The sequence below is a fragment of the Sparassis crispa genome (assembly GCF_003851025.1).
Source record: "Sparassis crispa DNA, contig_000006F, whole genome shotgun sequence".
In the NCBI taxonomy this organism is placed as follows: domain Eukaryota; kingdom Fungi; phylum Basidiomycota; class Agaricomycetes; order Polyporales; family Sparassidaceae; genus Sparassis; species Sparassis crispa.
In genome coordinates this window covers 788,593-808,328 of record NW_020939753.1, presented here as the reverse complement: position 1 = coordinate 808,328, position 19,736 = coordinate 788,593, and the positions used below count along the sequence as shown (strand labels likewise).

General features: G+C 54.0%; 8 protein-coding genes across 8 annotated transcripts; 4 read left to right on the top strand and 4 right to left on the bottom strand.

Annotated features, from left to right (window-relative positions):
* Positions 1-1,406: 1,406 nt before the first annotated feature.
* Positions 1,407-1,562, bottom strand: SCP_0703000 (hypothetical protein; the record flags this gene model as incomplete). The annotated part of the gene is made up of 1 exon (XM_027760226.1): positions 1,407-1,562. One exon carries the CDS (start codon positions 1,560-1,562, stop codon positions 1,407-1,409), a length of 156 nt encoding a protein of 51 aa, XP_027616027.1.
* A 1,133-nt stretch (positions 1,563-2,695) lies between these two features.
* SCP_0702990 (prolyl aminopeptidase-2) lies at positions 2,696-3,858 on the top strand (the record flags this gene model as incomplete). The annotated part of the gene is made up of 4 exons (XM_027760225.1): positions 2,696-2,774; positions 2,841-3,331; positions 3,381-3,547; positions 3,606-3,858. The coding sequence occupies 4 exons, from the start codon at positions 2,696-2,698 to the stop codon at positions 3,856-3,858; spliced, it is 990 nt and encodes a 329-aa protein (XP_027616026.1).
* A 666-nt stretch (positions 3,859-4,524) lies between these two features.
* On the bottom strand, positions 4,525-5,011 carry SCP_0702980 (hypothetical protein; the record flags this gene model as incomplete). Its single annotated transcript, XM_027760224.1, has 3 exons — positions 4,525-4,755; positions 4,813-4,864; positions 4,929-5,011. 3 exons carry the CDS (start codon positions 5,009-5,011, stop codon positions 4,525-4,527), a joined length of 366 nt encoding a protein of 121 aa, XP_027616025.1.
* Positions 5,012-7,030: 2,019 nt separating this feature from the next.
* SCP_0702970 (hypothetical protein) lies at positions 7,031-7,403 on the bottom strand (the record flags this gene model as incomplete). The annotated part of the gene is made up of 3 exons (XM_027760223.1): positions 7,031-7,070; positions 7,136-7,334; positions 7,397-7,403. 3 exons carry the CDS (start codon positions 7,401-7,403, stop codon positions 7,031-7,033), a joined length of 246 nt encoding a protein of 81 aa, XP_027616024.1.
* Positions 7,404-9,423: 2,020 nt separating this feature from the next.
* Positions 9,424-10,608, top strand: SCP_0702960 (2-deoxyglucose-6-phosphate phosphatase 2; the record flags this gene model as incomplete). The annotated part of the gene is made up of 3 exons (XM_027760222.1): positions 9,424-9,471; positions 9,542-10,202; positions 10,256-10,608. 3 exons carry the CDS (start codon positions 9,424-9,426, stop codon positions 10,606-10,608), a joined length of 1,062 nt encoding a protein of 353 aa, XP_027616023.1.
* Positions 10,609-11,435: 827 nt separating this feature from the next.
* On the top strand, positions 11,436-15,192 carry SCP_0702950 (Rad4-domain-containing protein; the record flags this gene model as incomplete). Its single annotated transcript, XM_027760221.1, has 11 exons — positions 11,436-11,650; positions 11,713-11,842; positions 11,922-12,756; positions 12,809-13,167; positions 13,239-13,330; positions 13,386-13,746; positions 13,803-13,884; positions 13,950-14,005; positions 14,063-14,149; positions 14,239-14,415; positions 14,476-15,192. 11 exons carry the CDS (start codon positions 11,436-11,438, stop codon positions 15,190-15,192), a joined length of 3,111 nt encoding a protein of 1,036 aa, XP_027616022.1.
* Positions 15,193-15,245: 53 nt separating this feature from the next.
* SCP_0702940 (tRNA (adenine(58)-N(1))-methyltransferase catalytic subunit TRM61) lies at positions 15,246-17,571 on the bottom strand (the record flags this gene model as incomplete). The annotated part of the gene is made up of 9 exons (XM_027760220.1): positions 15,246-15,290; positions 15,354-15,901; positions 15,965-16,055; positions 16,124-16,182; positions 16,252-16,349; positions 16,508-16,610; positions 16,913-17,183; positions 17,252-17,339; positions 17,399-17,571. 9 exons carry the CDS (start codon positions 17,569-17,571, stop codon positions 15,246-15,248), a joined length of 1,476 nt encoding a protein of 491 aa, XP_027616021.1.
* Positions 17,572-18,023: 452 nt separating this feature from the next.
* On the top strand, positions 18,024-19,416 carry SCP_0702930 (hypothetical protein; the record flags this gene model as incomplete). Its single annotated transcript, XM_027760219.1, has 7 exons — positions 18,024-18,069; positions 18,132-18,157; positions 18,209-18,251; positions 18,305-18,480; positions 18,539-18,673; positions 18,732-19,138; positions 19,200-19,416. 7 exons carry the CDS (start codon positions 18,024-18,026, stop codon positions 19,414-19,416), a joined length of 1,050 nt encoding a protein of 349 aa, XP_027616020.1.
* Positions 19,417-19,736: the final 320 nt, after the last annotated feature.

The following is a 19,736-nucleotide window of genomic DNA, read 5'->3' as shown; positions in this document are numbered from 1 at the left end:
AATAGAATGCCAATAAAATCCCATCATGTATCCATTGCAATGGGCGAAAGTATGTTGCTGCTTAGAATGTCCAAAAGGCTTGCGCCCGCTGCGCGTGCAATATCCGGGCTGCTTGCCGCAATTTGCTCGATATCTTGCATATCGGAGGATACAATAAGAGATAGCAGGGAAAAAGCATATATATTGTGAGGCTATAAAGTACATGAGTACACACATTTGCACTGTGGTACATGCATGCATGCCAACGGCGATGAAAAGTAGACTGATCACAGCAAACTCAAAACTGCTATGGTGCGTCAAACCACACAAATAGCCAGCAACGCACTGCATACGATTGGGAATATATTGGAGCACATCGGTGAGGGATGAATCACCGTCGACAGGAGGGAACCCATAGGGACGTAGGCAGCACAGGAGCGCCGCCGGCGCTCGCGAGGGTTGCATGGAGGGGCAGGTATTCTTCATGTAGGTTTTCTGCCAGGTACCACCAGAGGATCTGGAAGCTGTCCTGCACCATGCATGTGGGCCGTGGCTTGCAGAGAACGTCGGACGAGGGCTGCAAAAAGTAGTGCTTGAGTGTCAGCTGCTGTGTTGGTGCTAGCCGGCGGGGTGCCACTGCAGGAGAGTTGATGCTGCGGCGGGCATTGTTACAAAGCTCTTCCCTGTGGAACGCACGGACAACTTCCGCCTCCACCCTGAACGATCATGTGACAATGACATCACATTGCCTAGACTGACCACATGACCATGATGTCATCATGGTCATCGTGCTTATCTATCCAGAACCCTTATCTTAGGGCTGTACCGGATCTACAAGATCATCTGAAATGTGCCTTGTGCTCAAGGCATGTTTACCTCATGTGTGAGATCCAGACCTAGGACGCACTTCCTATCACACATGCGACAAAGGCATGTTTGCCTCACCTTTACCTTGCTCTTACGATACAGATACCGAACCTCATGGGCATGGCCCTAGACCCTGATACATGCGCTAGACGCACGACGACCTCGCTGCTGCCTTGTCTTTGCAGCACGACCTTATCCCCATATGGACAGATTGTCTCTCACACAGAGTCATGACTGAGTCAGCATTCTCACAACCGTGGGACAGGCATACGAACCCTGTGCCCTTGTATTGATACCGATGAACCAATCGTAGTTCTAGTATCACAGGTAGACAGACGCCTGTACTTGTATATAAGACCGACAGGACAAGCTGGAGTCCCCATCTTGTCCTGGTTACACATCAACCAGTTTTACCATCTACATCTGTGCGACAGATCGACCTTGGTCCACAGACAGCGGCCAAGTGTTCATAAGACTGCTCTACTGGGCCGACCTCTGGTCATCGCTATGACTGGAGGTCGGACCCCTCACGATTGACTTGAGCCCTTGCAAAGGCCTAGTCACTGGACGACGAACCGGATGTACGGTGGCACGACTGGCCCCCATGACAGGCATTGCAATAACCGGTACATGTCAATATCCGTACGGAGCACCGCTGATGCCGTGTACATGAACGGGATGATGATGGAGACAGTGACCTTGCCAGGGAATGCCATATAATGTGCAGTGAGAGACAGCACCGGGAACCTGTAGCCAGTGTATGGAATGTTGAGGTTGAACTTCGCACAGAAAACAAGACGAATCACTTCGTGGTGTCAGGTGCCCAGAGGCGCAGTAAGCGACTAGTCACCACAAAACCTGTTGAAGCCACAGGCTCGCTGTGGTGGCCGCAAGCGTTGCTTGGAGGGTATTCTTCAGGCACGTCTTCAATTAAAATTCACCAGAGGTCGGCGCTGCAGAACTGTGGCCAGTGCACGGGAATTTGATGAAGAGTCTTGCATAGAGCGTTCCGCACTCGTGAAATCCTGATGTAGGGCCCCGGGTGTATTCTTGCTTCTAGTATTGCGCTGTCCCAATAATATGCTAGGCCCTTCAGCAAGCTGTTTGAGTCCGATCCATGGGCACGAGTCACCATGCGAGAACATAAGGCACTTGCAGTCCTGAGAAGCCTCAAGCCATGCCAGTATATAACTAGAGACTATATTATGCCAAGAAAAAGAAACAAGGCAGAACAGGGTCACAGTCCACGAGAGTGCAGAAGACTAGGATGAATTTACGGAGCCGCCGTGCGAGACAGATATAACAAGCCTGACCGGAATGCACCTTGATTAGGAGAAAATTTTGATCTAAGATTGAGCCTTCGTCGAAATGAAAAGGCTAGATAGAGAAGAGCCATCGACAGCGGCGGCGAGGTCTGAATTGAAGAGAGGCTGCAGCACCGGGAACAGCAAGAGATGCTGTCGAGCCTGCAGCTGTACAGTTATCGGAAGTAGCCGGGGTCGGATGCAAGCCACGACGCTCAGAGGCAGCGAGGATGAAAAGGCTTTAGAATGTCGTACACCAATCACAAGGAGATTCGAAGGCGGGCGGAACGAGATTCGAAGGCTGTTGGCAGGCGCCAAAATCTCGCGTTTCCAATAGAAGGTTATAACATTATTTGTAACGTTATCACACGATCCTAATCCTATTACAATTCTGTTACAACGGATAAAATTCTTCTATCACTCAAAATGGATAAAATCTGGCCGCGCTTTTTGTGATGCGAAGTCAGTGCGTTCCACCACTTTGATACCTAGCTTTCTTACACGTATTGCTGATCGAATATGTGCAGCCGGATGCCGCTGAGCATATGATCAAAATTACATGTAACCGGGCACCAAACTATTCGAGCATTCTATATGGGTCAATCAGCAGTGCCATCGACTCAGGTATAAATACTCGCAGTCTCCTTGTCGACACTCATTCTCACCTTTCCCATATCGCTCCGATGGCAGCATCAACCATTGAAGGCACTCTCGAGCGCGACGTCCCCGGCGCAGGGAAGCTCTGCACGACGTGGTACAAAGTCTACGGTGATCTCAAGTCAGGCGTAACCCCCCTCGTAGCCCTCCATGGGGGCCCAGGCATTCCGCACGACTACCTCATCTCGCTCGCGGACCTCACCGCTCTGTACGCGATCCCGCTTGTGCTCTACGACCAGCTCGGGTGTGGAAATTCCACACACCTGCCCGAGAAGAGTGGGGACGGCGCGTTCTGGACGGAGGACCTCTTCCTTGCCGAGCTCGATGCGCTGCTGAAGCATTTGGAGATACAGGATAACTATGACCTGCTTGGGCATTCATGGGGCGGCATGTTCGGTGCACGTCATGCGGTGCGCCAGCCGAAGGGCCTGCGTCGTCTTATCATCTCCGACACCCCCGCGGCTGCAAAGCTGTGGGTCGAGTCGGTCAGCGTACTGCTCAAAACGCTGCCTAAGGAGACACAGGCATGTCGTCGAAATCATCTACCGAGTGACTCGTCTGAACAGAATGCAGGAAACTCTGCTTAAGCACGAGGCTGCCGGGACGTACGACGCGCCGGAGTACAAGGAGGCCGTGTTCGCGTTCTATAAGAAGTACATGTGTAGGCTTGAGACGTGGCCCGAAGCGCTCACAGCGGCCTTTGGGCTCATGGAAGAGGATCCGACTGTGTATATGACCATGTACGCTTTCCACTGATTGCCCAGAGCGTACGCTGATGATGGGCATCACGATTTACAGGTGGGGATCGTCCGAGTTCCATGTGAAGGGCACCTTAAAGGGGTGGAGTATTTTGGACGAGCTCCACAAGATCAGCGTGCAGACGCTGCTCCTCAACGCCCGCTACGACGAGGCGCAGGACGTCTGCGTTCAGCCGTTCTTCAAGGGCATTTCGAAGGTGAAATGGTACACATTCGCGGAGTCCGGCCACATGCCGCACTGGGACGAGAGAGAGCATTACGTGGAGGTCGTCGCTGAGTTCTTGAAACAGTGACTGTGAGATGGCTGTACCTGCCGGAAACGCAGTTTCATGGAGCTGGTTCATCAAATATGTATATGAGCGGATGATGAAGTGTATATTAGGATTGTGCTGGTGATTACTTCTTAGCAGAGCTGCGCATAGAGCATGAATACCGTGCCGTCGTCTACACCAGATCTAAGAAACCTGTGTTGTCTCGAGTTTCACGCCAAGCTCTGCAGATCCCTCAAATTGTATCGACAGGCCACGGCCCACCTTAGCATTCCGAGACACTTGGTAGTGACCATTGCTGTGGGAGGACAGCCAGAACCCAGACCCTGCGGTCCCTCATTTTCCCTTGGACAAGTGGGAGATAGATGAACTCAACAAGTCTGATGTACCAGACTCCAGGGACGAGTCAGATGCCCTGGAAAACATGGAAATTGTAGTTAGCATAGTACTGGACACTGCTATCCAATTCCATCGTATGACCTTTTCCATATCACTCAAGAAGCATCTCGCATTCGTCTCGAAGCCATGATGAAATCATTCAAGCAGGGGTATCAAGCTTGTAGGATTGCGCGGCAGAAGTGGATAGGTGCTGGTGCGAGCGAGCCTGTTGATGATTGAAAGGATGACAGCAATACAGGCAGAGGCAACGGTAAAGGGTGTTTAAACGAAGGTGAAGAAAGTATCATAGATCTAGTAGCCGAACGCCACGAAGTTGAAGGTGGCGTTGAGCGCACGGCTGCGACAAGGGAGAGTGGCTTGGGAGATGATGGCATGGAAGATATGAGGACTTGGAAGGCGAAGCGGACGTGGAGATTCTTCACTAGGTCCCGGAGCCAGGCCGAGCAGCTTGAAGACGGCATTTGCGAAATGGTATGTCCTGCAAGCCACCTTCCCCGAGGCCATCCACATCCCAACCACATCCTACGATAATTTGCGGGTCAATCGTATAAGAGAATCCAATGTGAATTCAAAACTGACGGTTACCGCAGGGCACTGGCGACAAGGCCAGGACGTGCTGAAATTGGGTGACCTCGTTGGCAGGCCGTAAGTACCAGGAGGAGGACGGAGCGGAAAAGAATGTAGCATTAGCTTACCTCGACAGGCATCCACCTCTCGGGGAATCGGTTGGGACAGTGTTCGATGGGGCAATGCACGCGGAAGCATGTGTAGCAAGCATCCTCGACAGCAATCCCGATTATCATGTAAGGTCAACTTTTTATCGAGGCACAATGTGCAGAAATGCTGGGGGTATCCAAACCTTGCTGCCCTGTCTGTACAGCCGTGCTGTATCATCTGCGAAAAAAAAACGCGACCGAGAAGTTCAACATTAGCGAATCTCACGCGACAATCTTTCCAAGGGCGTATCGATATCAGAAATTATGCCTGGCCGCCTGAACAGAACCCTGAGTGTCTCTCCGTGAGAGCGACGATTACAGTGTACCCTCTTGCCTCGGAATTCCTGTCCTGGAAGATCTGGTATTTTCAGGTCTACCTGCGCAGATGCCGGTGTTCCTTCATCTTATATCACCGCCTAGCTTGGGGACATTCAAGTACAACGATCGGGTCTCGGGCCGTCGCGTGTTGGGGATGTCTGACTACCTACCCCAACACATTCGACTTGGTAGAGTCGAAGTTTGCGACGAGCTTGAAGTGTCTCGTCATGGACTTTCCAGGATTTGTCGACGACAGCCCGGTTCCTTGGCTCCCAGTGGACATAATAAAGAAAAATCTCCACCTATTTCGCGAATACCTCCTTGAGAAGATCAAAGGGGAGGCCGAAAAAGATACCCCAACACGATCACGGTCGAATTCCTAGTCTTCAACGCATTCCAGAGGCACCTCTGAAGATGATGATGTTCTTGATGCCAGGGCAGCGATGCAGAATTTCGGGTCGGAGTTAATGGGGGATATTTCAAGGGTTTGAATAGGCTCAGCGGTAGGACGATACGGAGTATAAGACGATGTTCTTCATGCCAGAGCAGCGATGCAGAATTTCGGGTCGGAGCCAATGTGGGATGTTTCAAGGGTTTGAATAGGCTCAGCGGTAGGACGATACGGAGTATAAGACGGTGTTCTTCATGCCAGGGCAGCGATGCAGAATTTCGGGTCGGAGTTAATGGGGGATATTTCAAGGGTTTGAATAGGCTCAGCGGTAGGACGATACGGAGTATAAGACGATGATGTTCTTCATGCCAGGGCAGCGATGCAGAATTTCGGGTCGGAGCTAATGGGGGATGTTTCAAGGGTTTCAATAGGCTCGGTGGTAGGACGATACGGAGTATAAGACGATGATGTTCTTCATGCCAGGGCAGCGATGCAGAATTTCAGGTCGGAGCCAATGGGGGATATTTCAAGTGTTTGAATAGGCTCAGCGGTAGGACGATGCGGAGTATATGGCGATATTCTAGGCCTGTATTAGTACCGAGTACGTGCTGTATATGAAGTTCATTTCGTGCGTTCAATTCGACTCTGATCTTTTGTCATGACTTACGTACCGTTCGAGGGTCTCGGCGAGCTATCATTTGCTACTTCAGGCTATGAGTCTGGCACCATTTGACGGCGCTCATATCTGATGTCATACCACGCCCAGCACGAGTGGAAACAGTGCAAGACGAGGATTGTGGTCAGCGCAGGCCTAGAATATAGGGTGCACCAATCTGCATTTGACTGACTGGTAAGTAGTCCAAGAAACACAACGGGCTTACGATACAACAGCATCTCCACCGAATCCCAGTATCTCTAGGCCACGTCGCCGCAACTTACCCCCGTCGTAACACCGTGTAAATTCAACACTTACCGTAGAACCCTCCGGACATACATCTGTCCGAAGCTCCGAATACACAGATGAACGGAAGACCGGGCAGTCATCACACGGAAACACCTTGGATGCCGTGCAAACGAACGTAATCCCAAATGCGGACTGAGATGCCACCGGCATGCGACAAGAAACGAAGCGGTGCGTCCTGAGTAATGTCCCACGGTAAGGCGTTGTCGGGCATAAGAGGTGACGCAGTACCGAGCCTCCTGTAGAACGTGTCCCTCACCGCGTTCACAGCGAGAGGTGCGTTAGAAGTGTCGTCAGATAACCAAGGACTTGGAAGAGTGCGCACAAAGGGAACTCGCGACCTTCCCAGCGACTCGTGCGGAATGAAGAGCTGACATAGGTAATGACGGGTACGATCTGCGTCTATGGACGTTATTGCTCTTCTGGAGACGAATTTCGCCGGGCCGACGCACTGTATGTGGGAGACTCAATTCATTAACGACCAGGAAGCATGACCTGCTCCGGACAAGCGCCTACCGTAAACTCGCACGACCGAAATCGCCGGTGGTCTGCGAAGCGCGGAGTTCCCTCGACAAGATCCGGCGTTCTTCAGGATGCTGCCAACACAACTGAGAACGTGTGGGGGAATGTTGCTCTATGGTCCGCCCGAGATGAGTTGCTGAATACTGCCAGTCGTCGAGCACACCTCTCGCAGCACTGAAAACAATGTGTGGAACTATGCTCAGTGTGACTCAGCACGCACATTTAGCACATAGATATGAACGCTACACCACTCACAATACATGACACACAGGAGGCGTATATAGTAAAGCGATCGATGGTCAAGCTTGATCTTGCTTCCACACCGGTCCCTGGAAATGCGAGCGGCAAGAAGACTGGGAAGCTACGACCACAATGGAAGGAGATATGCGTGGTAGTTACGTAGCCACTGAGTCTACCAGAAGCATGGCACAGCACAAGCGCACCGGGGTTGAAGGACACCGATATGGGCGCACGGACGAGATAGCGCGACACGTTCCTCGTAATAAGGCATAAATCCTCCAGGAAATAGAGACGGGGTTGCGGTAAACGAAGGAAGATGCATAAGAGCCGCCCCGACCGCTGACGAAAGGGGGACAAAGATAGCGACGGCAGCTGCGACGGAGCGCAGAGACCAGTAAACGCAAGCTGATATGTACGTAGACCCAACACAACGGAACCCGGGAATCGCTTAATACACATGTGCATCGATATCTGCGGTTGTGTAGGTGCCCTGTGATCTCTACGAAGTGGAGCCGCACATTGAGCATAGGAGAGAGAAGAACGAGGACGCGAGAACGGGGGTCATCCTTGTCAGCGGTACAGCGGAACCAGAAGAGGAAGCCTTCAAGCTTCAGCCCGGACACCTGCGGTGCGCTAGGAAGCGGCCAGATAGCGACCGTCCCTGTAAGCGTCCTCGAAGCCACTGACGAACGCGAACGCGCGTCGTGCCGAGCGCCGAGTGCGTTTAACTATACTTGGCATACACCAGTGTGGAGAGAAGGGAAGCCCACAAAGCATCGCTAAAGAGTACGCATGTGAGTAAGCCATCGCGATATGATTGTTATTAAGAAGGCACCCTGGAACGACGTGGAGATGCCACACCAAGCTGGCAGGACAGGTAAGTATTGAGGAAGATGCGTTGAAATGGCTACGACGTATCCAAATACAGCTCGTGGAGGTGGCGATCATTATCCCGGGCACTGCATGCGACGTCGGAAGAGCCGTACGGGCGTCCAACGCGCACCCGCGTCTTAACGCGTCAATGGAGTAAAATTATGCGTTCCACTGGGCCGGAATCGCGCACGCCGCTTTCGTCAAACCCCTACAAGAAGTAGAGCAGCTTTCATCAAGACAGCAACCATGGGCGTGCGATAGGGCCAAAAATGAGGATGATGAGGCGTCAGTTCATCACCTTATCTAGAGATAGGAGTGCCAAGCAGCGTTGAGTCCACGCGGCTGAACGGGTAGATCAGTGAGAAAATGAAAACGTCAGGATTAATAGTGAAAGCAGTTATTGCATGATATTTGCAAAAGGGCGTTCAGAACTCTGTTGATCAATAAATGCTGGGTCGGTGCAGACATGTAACGGTGATCATACAAACCAGGCAACTGTACAGCCACCGCCACCACCTTCGTCCGAATTCAAGTGCCAGCCTGAGCGCACGTTTGACCTTGTCTACCGCTCTTACAAGGTGGTTCTCTGCACGTGTCATGGACGTTGACTGTGTAACTGCTTTTCTGGGGTCACTTCGTAAACTAGCCGCAGGGATCTTTCACCCCGGCCTGACAACGAATATGTCTTACATTGGGATCCACCCTGGAAATACGGGTGCGGCCGACGCTCCCGCGATTGCCGGATGGAGTTGTTGGAGCTCGAACATTGATGGGGTTCGGACTTTTTGGAGGGCATTGCCTTTTGCAACTCAACGCCAGCATCGATGCTCAGATTCTTACACCTTCGTCCATATTTGGCAGGCGCCCCGGGGGTGGAAGAACATTGGGGCGCTCACAAATTTCTCAACCGCAGCGCCGCCGACCGCTTGGAATTACGTTGGCATCGTTTCCAATCCAACTAAAGTGCCGCTCCACCATTACCGCACTGGAAATTTTGTTTCAGTCCGCGCCACGGAAATGACTGGCCTTCCGGTATATAAGACCCCTCTCCTTTGCTGGGACCTGCATCAGTCCGCCACATACTCGAGTCTCGGAAAACACAGTTGTGCCCCAGAACTCGATCACCTTCTCTGTCGTCGACGAACTTCACTCCGACTCGCACCGCCATAATGTCCACCGAAACAACCTTTTACGCCGATGCCGTCCTCTTTGACATGGTGTGTATCATTCCACACCCCCATCCCGTCATCTGTCGAACGGTCGCTAACTCTGATAGTGTGTTGACAGGACGGTACACTCACCGACTCTATCGCGGCAGTCGAGGCAGCCTGGGGCAAGGTGGCAAAGGACATCGGGCAGGACCCGGCCTATGTCATCGCCGCGACCCACGGCAAGCGCGCCGTCGACAACCTCTCGTCCTTCAAGCCTCACATCAAGGAGCACGAGATGGACGACGAGGTGACCGCATTCGAGGAGTCCATCCTCTACTTTGCAGACGCGTACCACAAGCACGGCCCTGGCTCCCGCCAGAACTCGCCCGCGTCTTCAGCCGTCTCCTCATCGGCGGCGACGCCCTCACTGACGCCCGCCGGCTCGGCCCCATCGTCGCGCACCAGCTCCCGCGCATCGTCATTCGTAGGCAGCCTCAGCCAACTCGCCGCCTTCCGCCGCCCGTCCTTCCTCCACCGCGTCAGCACCATGCTTGCGATGTCGTCGGTGCCCCAGCCGGACCGCGTCCAGATCGAGAACCCCATTAGTGAGCAGGGCGACGGTGAAGACTACGTCACCGCAGCACCGGCGAAGGAGGTGAAGGATCAGCTTCAAGCGTGGCAGATTGAGGCTGCTGCAGTCGACCGCTCCGTGCGCATTCTCCCCGGCGTGAAGAGGATGATGTCGTCCATTCCCAAAGGCCGCTATGCCGTGGCCACCTCTGGCGCTAAGACATATGGTACATCTATTTTATCGTGCTTCTAATCACCGGTAACTGACATTCCCTTGTAGCTTACGGCTGCATGACGCGCGTCGGCATTACCCCTCCCCCGGTGACCATCACCGCGGACGACAAGCGTCTGAAGGCTGGCAAGCCGGCGCCCGACCCATTCCTGCTCGCGGCCAAGTGCCTTGGGTTCGACGCGAAGAAGTGCGTTGTCTTTGAGGACTCACCCTCCGGGATCCGCGCAGGTGTGGCGTCCGGCGCGACAGTGATCGCGGTCTGCACGAGCCACGAGCGCTCGAAGATCGAGAACTGCGGCGCGCACTTCATTGTGGACACGATGAACCAGATCGTGTGCGAGCCCGTCGGCGAGGGCGAGCAGCTGCAGCTCAAATTCACGGTCAAGCTCGAGTCGCAGTGAACATCCACTGTAAGTTACGTGTATCCATAGTATCGTTCCGCCTTGCTTTCGATCGCATTCTCGAATTTTGTACACTAGCATAGATTACATGTCCCCGCAGCTGTCTGGACTTCTGCAATATACCGCTGACGTATTAGCCATCGCGGTTGGGTGCATTGCTCAGCGTGACATAGTTACCAACCACTCTAAGCGCCGTGACAAGGTTGTGACCCGACAGTTGCCCGAAAGTGATGCCATTGATTTGGGAGCAAGTCAATGACTGATGCCCGATATGGTATGGGATGATGTGGTAAGGGCCCACTTATCAGCCAAATATTCGCTTGCTCGACATTGGCTTTGTTTGGTCGTTGCTCACTGTGGGTTGTTGCCGGCCGTATTTCTCTCCGACGAGGGCGAAATAAAAAAAATGTGATCCCTGGGAATATTCGAGAAGGAATTTATTAACAATACCCATGGAGCACATCTCCGATAAGGCATTGTGGGAAGAGACCAGCGAGCACTTTCGCCCGCCATTTTGGTGTAAGCGTGATATTAGACGCCCGTGAGTGGTGATATCTTATGTGACCGTGACTTTGAACGCGTCGGCAGCGCGTTCGCGTTCGGTCAGCTGAGTCAACTTGCATCTTGAATTTCGACCCTTCTCTGGGCGGACGACGGCTCCCTGGCCTGAATCCATGCGTTGAGTTGCACAACGTCTGAGCTTACGCCTTCAAGTTCCGCGAACCGCACTCGCGCCATCTAACATCAGAGAAGTTGCCCTGGGCTCAGGTACAACGATCGCTGCGTATTCTACATTGATTTCAAGAGCAAAAGGAGCGAGATTCGACATGCTCACTGAAAGCAGCTCAGTCGTTGGAGGCGACAGTGAGAGCGAGGATGACTTTGATTGGGAGGAGGTCATTGTGCCCGAGGCTCAGGCGGTGGAAGAACCTGTCGTCCTTCAAACTGTTGCTGACGACGTGCAGGAAGGTCCCTCTGCACGCCCCTCGGGCAACATAGAGATCACAATCCAGGCAAAGACGAAGAAGCAAGGTCCACTGAAGTACGTCCCGGTCGTTTCTCTTTCGTCCGCGTAGACTGATTGTGAGCGCCGTGTGCGGGCAGGAAGAGCGCGAAAGGGGAACAGCTGTACGCGCAGCGTCTGGTGCGGCTCGACTGCCACAAAATACACACCGTCTGTCTCCTCGCCAATGCGCGCACACGTAACAAATGGATTAACGACCCTCTCCTGCACGTAGGTCACCCTAATCTCCCAAGTCTATCTATTTTCTTCCATCTTGCTTCCCGCACTCACACCGGACGTCATCCACCAGGCGCGACTCATGTCCCTCGCTCCGCTCTCGCTGCAGAACGCGTTCGCGCTGATCCACAAGTCGCGCGTGCCCGAGGCCGCCCAGCGAGGACGGCTCTTTGAGGCAGCTATTAACCGCCTCACCGAATGGTGGAGCGCGAGCTTCCGCGTCGATCCTACCGGCCACATTCGCAGCCGCACCTTCGAAGACGTGCAGCAGCGCCTCGGCCTCTCCCTCTCCGCAGACCCCGCGGAGGCGCGACGCAGAGCGAAGGGAAAGGAGCGTGCGATCGACGTGGATGAAGAGGACGCGGAGGTGATCAGGAGCGAGAAGAGCCTGATGAAGCACGCGTTGATGTTTCGCGGGTCGCGTGATGCGAGTGCCCAGCTGTTCACCGCCCTTTGTCGCGCTCTAGGCATCCCGGCGCGTCTGGTCGTAAGTCTACAGAGCGTGCCCTGGCAGGCGAACGCGGGAAAGTCCAAGTCCACTGCGAAGAAGAAGGGCAAGGAGGCAGACGGTAAGGGGAATGACAAAGAGAAAGGGGAAGGGAAGGGAAAGGAGAAGGCGGTAAACGGGGAAGCGGAAGAGGGGGAAACTGCGGAGGACGATGACATGGAAGAGGTGGTGATACCCGCCGGTGCGTCTGCAATGTCTGACCGTGGAACCGACAAAGGCAAGGGGAGAGCAATGGAAGACGACATATTCCCTGTGGGGGGCCAGCGCCTAGACGGGGGCAGTATCCCAGCGGTAAACGGAACACCCAAAGATAAAGGGAAGGCGAAGGCACCACCCATCATCAACCTGCGAAAAAGCCGCGGTAAAAAGCTTGGCTCAGCTCCTAATAGACCTCCACGACGTGCGTTATCCTACGCACTCACGCACTCACCCGTCTCACGACTAGGCTGCAGGAGAGCGCACTCCCGACCCGACGACCTCGCCGCCTGTGTTCTGGACAGAGGTGTTTTCGCGCGCCGACGCACGCTGGCTGCCCGTCGATCCCGTCCGGTGCATCGTCAACAGGCGCAAGGTATTCGATCCCACGCCTAATGCTTCTGCGCTCACGAAGTCGGACCGCAATAGACCCGTGCGTGTCGAAAACCGGCTGGTTTACGTTCTCGCGTTTGAAGAGGACGGGTATGCGCGCGACGTGACGCCGCGGTACGCAAGGGAGTATGGCGCAAAGGTCGCGAAGGTACAGCAGGGGGGGAGGGGCAGGCAGCAGTGGTGGGAGGGGATACTTGGGCTGGTGACGAGGCCGTATAGATTGGTGAGTTTGTCCCACGTTCGAGCCGAACTTCCGTTGCAATAGGGACAGCATGCTCAGTAGACCCTCCTCAGAATAGAGATGATCTTGAAGATGATGAGCTGCAGATCGATCAACTTACAGAGCGGATGCCTACGACCATGACAGGGTTCAAGGACCATCCGTTGTAAGCCCATTCTATTTAACGCGAGATACTAAACTGACACAGAAATTTCGCCCAGATATGTCCTAGCTCGGCATCTAAGGCGGGACGAAGTCATCCATCCGCTCAGAGAGATTGGCAAGTTCCGAGGCGAGCCAGTATACTCGCGCTCCGCCGTGCTCTCACTCAAGACCGCGGAGAACTGGATGCGCCAGGGCCGCAAGGTGCGCGAAGGGTGCCAGCCGATGAAATGGGTCAAGCAGCGGGCCATGACTGTGAACAAGAAACGCGCGATCGAGATGGCGCTGGCGGAGCAGAAGGACAAGCACGCAGCTGCCGAAGAGGATGGGGGCGATGGCTTCGCCAGTGAGGGAGGGGTGATGCAAGGCCTCTACGCGGAAAATCAAACTGAACTGTACGTTCCCAATCCAGTCATCGACGTAAGTGCGATCTGTTTTAGCTATTACTTCGCAATGTCCCTGATATAGTGTACTAGGGGAGAGTACCGAAGAACGACTTCGGGAATATCGATCTTTATGTACCTTCCATGCTTCCCGCTGGGGGAACCTACATTCCTTGTGAGCGTCGCCATATATTCGCTTTGCATGCAGGATGTCAATGACGCTCTTTACGGCTTACGTAGACAAAGGCGCTGCCAAAGTCGCGCGGCAGTTAGGGTTTGACTTCGCGGAAGCAGTGGTATGTCCCTTCTTCTTTCGGAAAGTGAGTCCGTACGCTGAAACAATTTCGCTGAAGACGGGCTTTGAATTCAAAAAGCGACGAGCCTTCCCCATAATCTCGGGTATCGTTGTCGCAGCGGAGAATGAACAAACCGTGCTTGAGGTGAGGCAGAAGCAGCCTTCCTGGCATTGTGTGCTCTGCTTGTGATTACGAGGATGCTGATGACTGGGCCTACTACTGGCTGCTGACAGGCATTCTGGGAAGCCGAACAGGATGCCGAAGAGAAAAGAAGAGCCAAACGGGAGGAGCAGGTCCTCAAGCGGTGGACGAAGCTCGTGCAAGGCCTCCGGATCCGCCAGCGGCTCCAGGAACAGTATGCTGATAACAACGTACGTGAGAGCTCGATCGTGCAGGAAGAAGAAAACAAGGTTTGTGGGCTGCACATGAGGCCGAACGTTCATTCTGATGCGGCGTTTAACTGATCACAGGATGCGCAGCTAGAAGCAGGGGGCTTCCTCACGGGGGCAGACGATGTGGTTCAGCCATTCACGCTACCGAAGAATCTGCATGAAATGCCCAGGACGTCCACCACCATATCACTGGCTCCCAGCCGCGATACACGCAGTGCCAGCCTCAAGCTTGACGAGGTGGAGGACGTCCAAACGCCTGCTGCAGCATACACATTAACCCTCGACGAGAACCACGACGAAGATGAGGATCTGGAAGAGATCGTGGTCCCGATACATATGCAACCTGGCACGGCGATTCCGAAGAGCATCCGAGAGCTTGCTGAGGATGCAGCAAGGCAGCAGGCGGACCTTTCTCACGAGGAAGAGGAGTCTCGACCCGTGTCCTCACTTGCCCAGGACAACAAATCAGATGCCACGAAGGGCACGAGCACTCCGAGCAGAAGCGCTCGGAGTACGCGCAGCGGCACGGGGACGCCCGCTGCGACGTCGAGGAAAGCTAAAGCGTCAGCTCAGCCCTCTCCGCGTCGGTCTCGGAAACGTCCCAGGAAAGACGCCGACAATGAAGATGCAGAATCGGAGCCAGAGATAGCTACAGCTTCACCGTCAAAGCGCACAAGAGCCTCTGCTCCGGGATCATCTGACCGTGTTCTGCGTACACGGGTGCCCAAGAGTGCGACTCAAGTTCAGGAAGAGAAGGATATGGAGCTGGCTTATCGAAGGGCTGTTGCGGAGTAGATGCGGCCATGGACGACAAAGTAGGATATACACACTTGCTAATCGTCCGTACCTTATGTAGTAATTATTGTGCCCGTGGCTGGGGAAGCTTCCGCGTTCTCATTAATGAAGTCGTCAGCTGATGGGTAGGAACCACTATTACGAGTGATGCAAGAACCAACCTCAACGGACCGCGTTCCACCTGAAGTGCCAATTGGCTGGGACCCTGATGCTGCATTCTCAGCACTGACGGACGCGGGCAGGAGACAGGCGAAGGTGAGGTAGGAGGTATGCCCCCGCACTTCGGGAAACGCCTTCGACACGCTGATTTTCGTTGGAGGCGCCGTCTCCGCTAAGATGGACGCTTCGAGTAGCACATCGTGAGACACGGCTGGAACGACTTCTTCCTCCTTGAACACGACAGCGTCTCCCGCGATTGATTTGGTGTCTTTGGCATCATTTTCGTCGTCCGTCTTCGCTCTCTTCCCCGCGATCCCCCCCTCCGCGTCGTCGACAGGCGCCTCCCCAGTGTCGTCCCCGCGCTTCCGCTTCCCGGATGCCGCCTCGCGGCGTGCGAGCGCCGCCCGAGAGCTCGCGATCTGGCGCTGGCGCTTCTCCTCTCTTCGCGCCTCCGTTTTCTTCAGCTTCTCGCCAATCTCGCTTATCGGGGTCAGCGGCGGTACTGCATCGACCTGGTGCGGGCGGATGAGCGTCTCGTACATGGTGATGTCTGCGTAGAACAAAACGAAGTGAGATCGCCGACTGTCGGACGTCCAGGAATAGGCGCACGCACCCGTGAAACCTGCATCGTTCAAGGCGCTCACTGTTCGGAGGACCTGTTCCATACATGGGCTAAAGCAGCATATTCGCGTTATGCGGTCCTTCTGGAGGGAACGTTGGTAATATAAGGGTAGATACAACAATTACTTTGAGTTATTGGTTGACAACGTACCCGCAATGCCGTTTTTGCATGTTCGACCGCCTCCCATGGCGCAGGTAAATCAAGGAAGACTGAGGAAGGCCGCAAGATCAGTCTCAACAGCACTAGATCGTCGGTACTCCGAGCGTAGAGTGGCTCACCCGCGTCTACCGTGTTTTCAACGGTGAAGCCATCCTTGCAAACATTACGGTGTGTGAGAGTGACAATATCTTCCATTCCATGGCGGCTAAATTCTTCCCTGGGAAAGGACGTAACAATTGTTCTTCAGTCGAGAAACTAGAGCAGCGGCGACTGTGGGCAAAAAAAAGCGCAGAAGACAAATATTCTCCACTCCATCAACGGAATACAAGGCATACATAGCGGATATGACTCATGTGGAGAGGCAACACAACGCACCTGGCTTTGGTGACCCGTGCCTCGTGGAACTCATATGACCACAGATGACCGCTGCTGCCTATCGTGCGAGCGACCGAGTGGGAGAAGGAACCCGAGCCAGTACCTATTGATTGGTGCGATAGTGGCACGCAGACCTCACGTTAATGGCGAGATGCGCGTTTTGGGCTGCTACATACCTGAAAAGAAAAGATTGAGGCGAAAGGAGACATGAGAGACCGATAAATCGTAAGATATCCCTAGAGAAACTGCCAACATAGTGTAAAAGAATCGCTGAAACAGCGCGTGATCAAGACTAGACCAGACTATGTGGAGCACAGACTCGTGAAGATACTGCGGGCTTGCACCCCACATGGACGCACAACGAGCGGAAATGCAGTACTGGATGTTATCTAAGATCACACGTACCAGCTTCAATGACGCGACTGCCGGGTCGTATGTTCAGCCATGAGACGATGAAGGCAATGTCAGCAAGATATAGGATCTGCGTGCGGTGTGGCAGGGCGAGCGTCCATAATTCGGGGGTAGGCCTGAGGACGTGTACGAAGCCCTTTCCGTTGCGTGAAGCGATTTTAGAGCCATATGGCACGCCGACCAGGTCTGTGTGTCGGTAAACACCAAATTTGCTGTTCAGTTCCTTTCCCGGTGTAATGACCAGGGGTTGGATCACATCACGGGTCTGACGAGCAGAAAACGACTCAGATCAGATAATAAGGTAAAGGTACGGCGAAACAGGAGACTACTTGCGAGCCAGATAATTACGAGGTCGCCCTCTGCGATCTCGCGTGCTATAGACCACATGTCTCGCGGAGTAGAGATACTCAAAGACGTGGATCTGGTAAGTGATCCGCAGACGAGTCAACATAAAACAGCACAATTGATGGGGTTACAAACGTTGTTTCAGTACTCACGCAGGCACGATATGAGCTGAGTGAAAGCGCAGCCTCAGCCTGAGGTCGGTCCACGGCACGGTGCCAAAGCGGTGCCAATCGCCAAATGGGGTGGGAAGATTTGTTATGGCCAATGGATCTGGGTGGACACAGGCGCCTGTGCCGTGGACGTGCCATAAATATAGTGTCCGCGCCCCCACGATGACTTCCCTCCGTCTTTTGCCTTTCCCCCTCTCTCTCGTCCGAAATATACACCTCGAAACCTTTTCTACTTTTCTATCCAAAAATCGAGCTCGAATTCATCACCCTAAATTCTCCGTGGCACGCGCCGAGGCAACGACCGAAAACTTTGACAGCAATCTGTCCAATTTCTGTTCCCACTCAGGTCCCTGTGTATCGCCTCATGTTCCGTCCTGTCTCTCATTTTGTCCAACGGGTTCCCCCTCTGTGATACCCGCGGTCCTATTCCCAGCCATTCCTAGAATTCATATTTGTATCGGAATTCAGTTGGCGAGATTAGCGTACCCCGAATAACCTCTGTATCCTAGAGCGGCACACTCAGCGTGCGCTTCTGAAATTGACTCGATTTTTCTTCCCCGACGACCCGTTCCACCACCACCTTCTCCGCCATGACTACATCAACTCCGAGCGCAGACCCGACCGCATGCTCGTTCAGTGCGTGGCGCCTGTTTATCCTTTGTGCCGTGATCTGATGTATGTGGATGTACCTATCATAGTCGGGATTGTGGATTTTACGGAAAAGGTGAAGGAACTACTATTGATGCCCCAAATTTTGATACTGAATTTATGGTAGGCGAACTGGGTCTATTTGTCAGAGTCATCCTTCGACCTACTAGGTATGTGCACGCACCTTCTGATGACCACTATGCGCGGTGCTGACCGAAGATAGGCTTTGAGCCTCATGAGCTCATCGGTACCTCCTCGCTGAATCTCGTTCACCCAGACGAATTCCCTCGGGTAAAGCATATGCACTACTCGACAATATCTCAAGATCAAGCAGCGGTGCTTGCATACTTGCGCATGAAACACAAAGACTCGGACAAAGGTTATATCCTTTGTGCTATTGTATGTGTCCATTTCCGGTGACGGCGTCAGTCGTACGGTTGAAACTTAACGCACATAGTCGCGTACCGTCTGCCAGAATGTGCTCGTAGGCAGTGTTTCCTTCGCCTCGCCCGGTCCCAAGGCCATGCACAATGCCTCCACTGCGCAGGAAATAACAATCATCACTCCCACCGCGAAGAACTTCGAGTTCAGGGTGAGTGCTCTTCCAGGGATCGTTTCCTACTAGAGTCGTCCGCTCACCGATTGAATAGCGGTGGAATGATCCGAATCCGATGCCTCCTGACTCTCCTGCACATACCCCGTCTTCAGAAGCCTCAAGCCCTACCAGCAGTAGGTCGAGCACACCAGTCCGCGAGCACCGCCGTGCCTCGCCAATCCACTTCGATCCGTTACCCGAGCAGTCCGTCCGAACTGCCCTCATTCTCGACAGGTTCTCCGTCAACTGCGGGATCCTGTACTGCACGAACGACAGCCTCTTGTCCACTACGAAGGCGATGGGCCGGAGCTTCTTCGACTTCGTCATGAAGAAGGACGAAGAGCTTGTACGGAGCTGGATCGATGTGATCAAGGGCTGGGGGGTCAACGAGCGCGGGCAGCCCAGCGATGGCGGGTTTGGCTACGGCAAGTTTACTGTCTGCGTGGAAGGGAGGGACTCGAGGTTTGTCCTTTTGTATCTAGCCGTCTGCGTGGTCGCCGCAGTACTAATACCGTGGAAATAGCGCCCGTCAACCGGAGGTTCCTCCTCCCGCGCGCCAACGCCGAGGCACCGTCGCCGCAACGCGTGAGACACATACGCGGGCTCACGGCGCACCGGCAGGACCATCGCGTCCACATCGCACTCGAGGGCGTGCAAAGCACGACGAACTAGTGGTTGACGCAATATTCTCTGCCCACTCCGACGGTCTCATGGTCATCCTCCGAAAATCGGTGTTATAAGACACATCGCCCATGTCCTCGCCGCTATCACCCCTGTGGCCGGGGTTGACGTCTCGCATCCAGGGACGACATAGAAGCTTCTCGACAACGTGGTGGTTGCCGAGCCTGCTGCTCTGTAGCGGCTGGTGATCGTCGTTCCCGCCTTCTCGTATACCCGCTCTCGATATGCTGTACCTCGTATCTGTCGCCTACGGTCCGCCATGTCTCTTTTGCTTTATCGCGTTCGCGTTCGTCGTTCCCATTTCTGTCCTTAGACTGCATTCCCGCTGTTTCGCTGATGATATGACTGGCTCGGCTTGGGGTCGCGCTTTGCGTTTGGC